The sequence below is a fragment of the Olea europaea genome, chromosome 6 (genome assembly GCF_002742605.1).
Source record: "Olea europaea var. sylvestris chromosome 6, O_europaea_v1, whole genome shotgun sequence".
Lineage (NCBI taxonomy): Eukaryota > Viridiplantae > Streptophyta > Magnoliopsida > Lamiales > Oleaceae > Olea > Olea europaea.
The window spans coordinates 329,126-339,812 of NC_036242.1; the positions used below are offsets into that span (position 1 = coordinate 329,126).

A 10,687-nucleotide genomic window follows, 5' to 3' on the forward strand; every position below is an offset into this window, starting at 1 on the left:
AATCAACTTCGAATACCTCAGTAGCTTTCTTTCCACTCGTTCTTTCAGTAGGCCAAAGTGCACTGGTAAATGCCAAATCCTCTATCCTTTGGTAGACCTAGTCCGCAGTTCTTTTTGTGATAGAACCATCGCACGCAGAGTCTATGTTAGCCCTGCTAATCGGGTTCAAACCAATGCAAAAGTATTGCACTTGAAGCCACTTCTGCAATCTGTGTTGTTGGCACTGACGAAGTAAACCCTTGTATCGTTCCCAAGCCTCTGAATAGCATTCTAAGTCCATTTGCTGAAAAGTGGTGATCTCATCCCTTAGCTTTGCAACCTTTTTTGGTGGGAAATATTTGCTAAGAAATTCTGACTCAATTGGTTCCATGTTGTGATGCTCTGCTGTGGGCAAGTGTCTAACCATTCCCTTGCTGAATCCCTCAATGTGTATGGGAAGAGCCTTAGTCTAATTGCTTCGCTTGAAACCCCCGGATACTCAATTGTTGCGCACATGTCCAGAAATCTTGATATATGAGCGTTGGGATTCTCTGTGGCTTTTCCAAAAAATTGTAGTGCATTTTGAAACATGTTGATGACATCTGCCCTCAGGTGGAAGTTTACCTAACCAAACGCTGGATATACGATACTGGACTGACTTTCCACTACCGGTGGAACCATATACTCTCCCATGAACCTTACGTTTTCATTGACTGCAGCGATATTCAGTTGTGCTATTCCTAGATTAGCCCCGATGGCTAATTGATTCGGATTTTCATTTGCCATGTCTTCCTCTTTCTTTTTTGATGTATTTCAAGCTGTTGTCTTCTTCGAGAGTTGAATGTTCATTCGATTTCTGGGTCAAATTGAGCAAGATTACCAGTTCTCGAACTTCACATATAAAGTATTGAAAAAGAAAGCAAGAAACACTGTAAAAATTTTCAAAATTAACGAACTAAACTAAAAATAAAAAAATTTCAGATTAACGTTAAAATTAACTAAAACTAGTAAAAAACAATAGTCCCCGGTAACGGTGCCAAAAACTTGATTGATTGATTACCCGCAAGTGAATGGGATTGTGAACAAGTAATAAAGTGGTTGTAGAGTATCGAGCCCACGATGACTAAGTGTTTGATCGAGTTAAAGCTAATAATTCCCTTAATCGAATAGCAAGGTCTAGTTGTAACTAACACTATTAAATCTATCAATTAAATAGAAAGCAAGTAAAAGTTTATCAAATTTGTGAGAAGTATTGCTAAGATGTGGAATCCCCCTTGCTACTCCATTTTTAGTTCGACAATTTGAAATCATGCTTGTTGGTCAATATTCCTATTTTAATTGAAAACCTCTCTCGATAGTTATCAAACCTATTCCCCTCATGCGACCTTCCTATCCCTCGACAAAAGATGTGAACATGATAAATATATTAAACAAGTTAGAACATCTTATAAAAATCATATGAAGCATAGAGGTATATTTCTATCCTCTATCGAACCTCACAATATTTATTATTTTGTGCTAACGATCCTATTGTCTCTCTCGATAACAACAAAATTCACAAACAATTCAACTAGTGGCCAATTAATTGAAAAGTATGAAAACGATAATAAACATCCAAACAATTAAACAAATTGATGTCAATTAAATTATTCAAATTAAAAATTCATAACAAGGGTACATCACATCCTAGCAAATATGAAAAATTAGCATAACATATTTAAATTACAAGAAATCATATATAAGTGGGAAGACATAATCCGGATTTTTGATAAATTGAGAAGATGAAGACAAATCTTGAAATCTTGAATCTCTTCAATGGTTTTTTAATAGATCTCCATTTGCGCTCTCTCTTCTTTGTCCAACATCAAGTTTGAATTTTCACTTGATTGAATTTTTGCAAGTCCCCTTCAATTCTCTCACAACAACAACGAATTCTCCTCCTTTGATGATGATAATTGATGAATATTGGAGTATATTATGTCTAAGAGAAAAGTATGAGAGCCCCCTATGTGTATTCTCTAGTTTGGTATCTGTAGTGGTAAAAAATTGGTGAAAAATTACGTCCAAATTGGTTTCCAAAAGAATAAGGAAAGTTACACTCGCTCGCGGATTTTTTGTCTCTACACAGTAGTCAGTATTTTGATCATAACTTTGTCTCCCGATATCCGATTGAGTTGATTCAAAATGAGTTAGAAATCTAACTAAAAGAGCTACAATTTTCCTTGACATAGATATTTTTAAATTCGAACGTTTACTATGCCAAAAATTGGTCATAATCCTTGACTAAAAATCTGAAAAATATATCATGTAATTGGAAGTCAATTTATGATAATATTCTGATGATATTTCATTCCTTTTTGACTTCTAATTGCATCCAATTGACTCCCATCAATCTTTAAAACATGTCTTATGGTCCAATTCAACCATTGGATATTTGTAATTTGGTCCTCAACTTTGTACTTCGCCATTTTTCGCCCTTTTTCACTTGTTTCTTTCGGTTTAACTTCCAACCATCGAGTTTTACCTAATAAATGAAATATACAACAAACTAGGCTATAATTGCTTTAGAAAACTATTAAATGTCTATATTTTTAGGTCTACATAAGTGTATAAAATACACTTATCAATGACCACATAACTTTGGTCTTAGGTTTATCCTTACTTGTTTTAATTTTGGAGAGTTAGGACATAAGAAAAAGCTATTTGTACACCATGCTATACAACATGGTGTACAACCCCCTCATATGTTGAGGGAGCCCACATGAATATTAAATTTGTGGGCCCCCTCATTGTGAGGGGGCTGAAAAAGTGTGCAGCACTTGGTGCTGTACGCTAAGTAGCTCTCTAGGACATATCATGCCTAGGTGTCATAAATTTCTGAACAAAAGTAGAAATTAGAACATCAATAGAAATAAAGATCAACGAGTCTAGTGGAATTTTCTAGATTGAATCGTACTGTAAGTTCTTAGTAGTAGATATTACTGGTTTGGTCCCAAAGTTTTTACCCAGTTGGGTTTCGCCGTCAACAATTCTTGCATTATTTATTGCTTTCACATTACAAACTATGGCAGTTCAACGTAGGGTAATTTAACTTGTTTGATTAACCATCTAGACACAATTAAAAAGTGACTTGTTGCTTTTAATTGTATAATTTTGCACGTTGGGTCAAAATAAATTCACTAAATAGGACCTTCAAGTCAAACTAGAGCTTTTCAAGGATTAATTCTTCCACTAGACAAGTTTGGGTAAAAAAGAGTGATATGAAAATCTTGAAATAGATCACAGTGCTCTTAAAAGTAGGAGCGTTTATATACCTAACTAATTAGGTAATTCTAGTGCGTATTTGTGCTTATTCATTGTGATTAAATCATTATCACATACATCTCATTTTTGTACTTGCTTTATAGGTAGTAGGTTCATGTATGTGCATCTTTATCAGGTTTGCATTGGCATATGCATATTTTTGTTGTTATTTTGTGTGTTGAATTTTTTATTTTGCATTATTGGTGCATTCTTTTAAAAAAAGAGCTTTTTTTTTTTTTTTTTTTTTTTAAAAAAAAAGTTTTTTTTTTTTTTTTTTTTTTTGTTTTTAATTTTTTTTTTTTTATTTTTTGGGGATTTTTTTTAAAAAAAAAGTTTTTTTTTTTTTTTTTTTTTTATTCTTTATATTTTTTTTTTTTTTTTTTTTTTTGTTTTTAATTTTTTTTTTTTTATTTTTTGGGGATTTTTTTTAAAAAAAAAGTTTTTTTTTTTTTTTTTTTTTTATTCTTTATATTTTTTTTTTTTTTTTTTTTTTTGTTTTTAATTTTTTTTTTTTTATTTTTTGGGGATTTTTTTTAAAAAAAAAGTTTTTTTTTTTTTTTTTTTTTTTTAAACTGCAGCATTGTATATGACAAACTTGAAAGTGCCTCTTATGACCAAGTATGAGTGTAATTGATGTGCTGTAGTATATTTTCGATGATTTTGTTTAGATTTTTATGGAATACTTAGTATAGATTTTTTCATGTACCATCTAGACTGCACACACTATGATATTGCTAATGGGACTTGACCCTTGTGTGAAATTTGGGATGGTAGTCACATGTTGGTAAGGTGATCTTTGAGCATGAATTTATTTTATTTTAGTAGACCCAAGCTCAAGTATAATCCCTTATACGAAAAACTCAATATCTTATTCTCTTTTTTCGGAGATTATTTGACTCGAGTAATTAATCCTGAACGATTTCTCATAACCTGGTGCCTATGGTCAACTGATTTGGGTTAACTTGCCTAAAACTCGCTACAGGTCATTTTAGTCGCTTAATGGAGAAAAGCTTGTACATAATACATAAAAATTAAAAAGAAAAATGATGAGCTTGAAAATATAAACATTGTGTAAAAATATAATATACATGCAAAATGAGCTCTTTTAATAGGCCCTATATGCTACTTTTGGTTTGATTTTCATAAGTAGAGGGATAAATTTATTGACAATGACGGATAGCATGTCATTTATTACAAAATTAAAGTTTGGAGTGCTGCTTACAAATGATTAATGACGCTTTACACACATGCGTCACTTATACAATTTAATCCATTTTAACTTGAATTAAGTATGTGAGAAAGTTTACTAATCATTGATTATGCTTGTGCATGCTATCGATTGCATTTTTGAGTTATTACGTATTGGTGTTGAATTGTATTTGATAAAGTTCCATTCATCATTTGTGACAAAATGGGGGAGAGAGATTATAGAGTTAGAGAAATTATATAAAGAATTGGAGAAACTACAAAGAGATTTACATTTGTATTTGATTGTATTTTTGAGAGAATTTGTAGTAAGAAGAAGAGATGATTGTAAGGAGATAGATAATTGTATTTTTCAATCATGGCATTTCATATCATAATGCATACATTCTTTGAGTTTTTAATGTTTGATGATATTAATGTTTCAATTGGTGTTTTGATTAACAATAGTATTACTTCTCAATCTAACTAGCATATTTATGATAATGTGTTTCAATTGTTATATTTTCTATATCACGCGCTTTTACACTTAGTATTTGAGTTGTTGATTTCAGGACAAAGAATGCAAGAGACGATGTTCAGTTTGGGTTTGGGTAAACTAGTTTGATTTTACTTCCTTGATTTGTATTTTATAATTTTTTACAGAATGTCAAGGGGGAAGTTTGTTAAGATTTTATTGTATTGACAATTCTTTAGACAAAATGACTAATAAGAAAAGTATTAAAAGTCAAGGAGTCAATTGAAATATTGTATAAATGAATTATGCAACTTAGTGTTCGAGTTCGAAACAAGGAGGAAAGAGTTGTCGGATTTAAGCTAGCCTATCAACCATCTAATGCTCGAGCGAAAAAATAGTAAATTTCTCCCGTCTATTACTGAACTATTGCTCGAGCTGCACACCAGTTGCTTGCTGGCACTCGAGTGACGGAATTATGCCAAAAATTCTATTTTGCATTTTTCGAGAGTTTTATCTAGCCCATACTACCTAAATGCCTTCTAATATATATATATATAAATATAACTCCTAACACGAATTTTGAAGTGGTTGCTCATTATAATTCTCCTACATATCATCCTTGATATAAGAACACATTCAAGCTTTCGATTTATTCATTGATTCTTGAATACAAACACCCACATATTTTGAGAAAAAAGTTAACTTCATATAATCCAAAATACATTCTTCCTATACAAATACATGAATGTACTTTCTCAAGAGATTTCTGAGGTTGTTTAAGATTAAGAAATGTTGGACCAGAAGCACTTAAAGAGTACAAGAACAATAACTTATTGGTGATCCACAAGATATAGACAATTTTACTAAATCGAGAACACATATGAGTGAAGCACATTCCGGTGGATCTTGAAGATTACAGGTAGTAGATCAGCAAGTCTAGTTAAATTTTCTAAACTGAATCATACTATAAGTTCATCATTGTTTATAGTGTAGGTCTTGTTCACGGTGTTCTTACTTAGTTGGGTTTCTCCATCAACAATTATTATGTTATCTATTGCTTTCATAGTACAAACTAGTAGTTCAATGTAGGATAATTTGACTTGTTTAATTAACTATCTAGAAACAATTAAAAAGTGACTTGTTGCTTTTAAGTGTATAATTCTGCACGTTGTGTTAAAATAAATTGGCTAAATAAAACTTTCAAGTCGAATTAGAGCTTTTCAAGTGATATCAGAGCTTCTCAAAACCTAAATATTTTTTAAAAATAAATTTTTTATGACATTACTTATAAGTGAAAAAAAAAACTACTTAATAGTAAATAAAATATTACTTTTGTAATAGATAAATACTTATTTTCTACTTTGCATAATGTGCTTTATAATTTGTGTACTTACCACTGATTAGACTAGTAGGTAAAATTTAATGTTATATAGTTTAGACTTGAGATGATCATTGGTTCTATTTTATTTTTACCTTGTCTATTTATTTATTACTTCGGAGATTTATTATCTAAATTCCTTGAAATATCTTTAGTCATGCTCCACTTACAAATTGTACCACATTGATCATTGAGCGAGCAAAATGCATAAACATAACAAATAGAGCTGTAGTTTAATCAAAGTGATGGAAAAGAAAGTAGTTGGATGGAGGAAGAAACACACAACTAAAATTAAGTCCAATGATTTCTTTATATATGAATATAGAGACACTCAAATACATGACTTTCTTTAATGATTCCTCAGAATGCTTCTATTTTTCTTCTTTCTTGAATTTATTGGTGATGTAGAATAGGTTGTTGAATGGAGTGAAGAAAAATTAGATCAAAATGGAAAAAATACTAAGTGTAGTATCCGAACATCGATTTGGCCTCAAAATATCATTCCACGAAAGAGAATGATGAGATGTGTGGAACCCACTGCTTCATTGTAAAATATGATAAATTTTAACCATCTGAGTTCATTTAGGATTCGAAAACTACTTCCAAAATTTTATTGCTATTTTTTCTCATTTAGTTTATTTTGAATTATTTCAATTTTAGTTTGCTTAAACTGTATTTTCATGTAATTCCTTATAAATAAAGGGTTAATTCATTTTTTTTATCATCTTACATCAATAAAATTTCATGAGTTTATTTTCTTCGTAATTTGGTGGATTCCAAAATTATGTTTCTAAGGTTTTTGCTTGAATCCTTTGTTTCACGCAGTGTCAATTGAAAACCAAAACAGTAGACTGGGGAGAGAGCTTGTTGACCTGAGAGCGAGATCCGAGATTGTTCTTTGCTTGTTGGTGTATTCAGGTACAGACCTAAAAACTTTTTTCAGTGCGGACAATATTAATATACGTGAAAAAATAACAACATTATAATACAATCATTATACTAAAAATGAAATACCTTATAATTGTTCTTTACTATTTTTCATACTTTTGCTATATTTGTACAATCACTTCATTATCAAAATAGATAGAAAGTTGTGCAACATCAAAATCGTCTCTATTTGACATCTCCACATCAACGTTTTCCACATCCTCAAGAGATTTTCTTTTATAAAATATTTCCATGACTATTTTCACTATGAAATAAACAAGAGTTAATTTAAGATGTGCCATATCATAGAAGAACATCCAATACATACAATAGAATTAGGCAAGAACGAAGCAAAGAAGCAAAATAATCCAAACAATTCAAATCCACTGCCCACATATTCATATCATATAGGAAAATAATCTAAAACTAATTTATATCATACCAGATTCATATCAAAGAAGTAAAATAATCCAAAACCAATCCAAAAATTATATTCCCTGGGAAAATAATTCTTTACAATAATATGTAATAAATCGTAAAGAAGCAAAACTCTGAACCGCACCGTCAAATCCCTTTATAGTTTCTCACACAACAATCCAAACACACAGTTTTATAGCATATATATGAAATTTCAAAAAATTACCTGCTTCCAAATTTAAAATTTTTATTCTGCTTTTACAATTTATTTTCTTTTTGGATTATCAGTAAAATAATTATTGTATTCTTTTGGAGAAATTGGTTTCTACTAGGTAAATATTACTCTAATGTAGTAAACAAAATGTATGCAAAATATGTTTATATGGGCTGATGAGATTTTGGTGATGATTGATGTGGTTCTATTTAGCAACGCCATTTTGGTGATGATTGATGTGGTTCCATTTAGCAACCCCGGTATTGAGAGAGCACTGATGCTCCAAACAGGGGCAATATTTGATTTTTATCTAAATCAAAGTTAAATAATTTATATTAACAACATCATTCATGGATCCCACAGCCTTTCAACTATACATTTCAAAAATTTCTATCACTGTCTACTAAAAAATCCATCTATTGAGTATTGTTTAGTTCAGCATAATGAACATGCCATAAGTATATGTCGCGTATATAATATTAAACATGACTAGACGCTATAACGAGCATAATATTTTTTTCCCTTCCTTACTATTATCATGTGTTATTGAATCCTCTCTTCTAAGCTTAGCATTTTATAAATAAGGTAGATGCATTGAGATTCTCTTTTGTGCAAATACATATTGGCTCTGTCCTCAATTTTCTCCATATATAGAACAACTCCATTTTTTGGTTACATAGAAAAATGATGAAAAGGCGCACTTCCATATGCATTCGCGAAATTAATTCTTTAACTTCATATTTCAGAGTATAATAATATGTATATATTTTTTAAAAGATACTTAATAATGTGCGTAAAATGTGCATTTTGTGAGTTTATATAATATCGATTATTCTATAATACACCCAATATTACTTATGAAGCTGATTTTAAGCTTTGTTTTGTTGGACGATATTGAATTACAATATTCTATTATCATATGGTATAATTTAATATATTTCATATTTGGATTATGTAAATTAATATATTGTACCATAATATGTTTTGTGCTAAATTTGGAATGTATGATTTAATATATTCCAAATTAAACTATATTGGGTCTTCTGCTATTGGATTGGAAATAGACCCCAAATATGAACAGAAAGTAATTAAGATTTGACAGACTGTGATCAGCACAAGACCCGAATCCTACGGCGGGCGAACAATTCGTTCGCCGTGTGGTCATATTTCATCTCTCGACATGTGTTCTGTTTACCTTGGTTTGACTAGTCAAAGTTATATTACGCGACTGCTACTCCTCAGCCCTTGCGCCTCCCTTACTTATATTATGTGTGTATATATAATCCACATGCAAAAAAAAATAAAAAAATAAAAAAATTCCATTTTTCTCTCTATTTTCACACAAACAAGAAACCGCAGCCATTACTTTGTCTAACAAACTTCCATATTAATTTGATTCATTCTTTATTTATACTCATTTAAGGGTAGGGAAAAACCGAGAAAAGTAGGGTTGAGTTTTTCGCATACAAAACAACATAATAAAACATGAGTGGTTATGGTTTTTATCAGAGAGCATCAAAGGCTTATCAGAGCCACCCTCATCTGTATAAACTGCTTGTTATCTGCACTGTCAGGTTTGAATCCAGACTTTTCGTACGTTTAGAAACGTATCTTCATTGTGTTTTGTAAATTTTCATTAATTTCCACTATACATATAATATTCAATTGATTTAGATAAGAGTTTCTTTGCTGTGTGTTGTAAGTGGATGAAAATTTTGATAATTTTCGTACTTTGTGTGTTTGTCACAATTGTTGCAATGGTATTGAATTATATATTCTAAAATCCAAAATTGTTAATTGTATTCACGTTTATAAATTAAAAATTTTTGTTTTCTTACTCATCTCTCAAGTGTAAGTCATATATATCAATTTATATAATCTCTATATCTAATAGCCTCGGTTTTCTGGTTCGTGATAGAAGTACGGTATACATGAAGCATAATTAGATTATTTTCCCTCTTACCATGTAATGAGCCAATTTGTTGCCAACTCAAATTTGCTGGTAGTCAATTTCCAAGTATTTTTTTTGACATCCCTATGTTTTCGAGCCACTCTGAGTCTCAAACTACAGCCGAAATTCACCCCATAGATGGACTGTCCTTGGCCCACAAACTGCGGCAATGGACTGACCCCGTATCGGACCAGTAGCACTTGGGCCCGTCCCCTCACAAGGCCTATTATGAAAAATTCCTTGAGCTTATCCAATTATTTCTCACGAATCTAAGAAAAGCCATTATACTAGAGAGTTCTGTAAACTTTTATTTTTTATTTTTTATTTTCGGAACATAGTAAAGCCAGTTTTAAATAGTCTAATTTTAAGTAAAAAGTTATGAAAAACACATTAATATATATAATACTAGAAATCTTTAAAATTATACACCAACTGGTTTTCCTAAATTAAACGAGTCTTGGTAAATTTGCAAATATAGTATCATTAAGAATATCATTATACTGGGTTTAAAAATTCTCTTCAGATTTTTATCATAGCAAAGATTTTAGAGATTTCAATCCTAGTAAATTTTTGAATATAAATAAATGTCATGAACCATTGAGACTTCTACCTTTTTAAAGGAATAGATTCTATAAATTTTAGCTTTAAAAAAGTTATTTCATCAATTCGTATCTTTCGTTCTTGTGCCTAAAAGCCTCTTAATCGTGTAAATTAGTTACGTTGTTTAGTATGTTCGTGTCATTTTCTTGTGGTAGAGTGTCCTCAAACGTGTATTTATTTATTGAGGTTATTAGACCTAACCCCTCCTAGTTTGGACTTTTTTAACATTATTCAATTTGTCATTCTTATAGTAATTCC

General features: G+C 30.6%; 1 protein-coding gene across 1 annotated transcript in view; it reads left to right on the forward strand.

The window, feature by feature from the left end:
• The first annotated feature begins 1,927 nt into the window (after positions 1-1,927).
• LOC111396414 (external alternative NAD(P)H-ubiquinone oxidoreductase B4, mitochondrial-like) overlaps positions 1,928-10,687 on the forward strand; it is a 13,513-nt gene continuing 4,753 nt past the window's right edge. Inside the window, exons 1-4 of the mRNA XM_023022851.1 lie at positions 1,928-2,017; positions 2,924-3,061; positions 3,387-3,418; positions 3,861-3,900. Of these exons, the coding sequence (XP_022878619.1) occupies positions 1,928-2,017; positions 2,924-3,061; positions 3,387-3,418; positions 3,861-3,900 (300 nt within the window). The remainder of the gene's footprint in view (positions 2,018-2,923; positions 3,062-3,386; positions 3,419-3,860; positions 3,901-10,687) is intronic.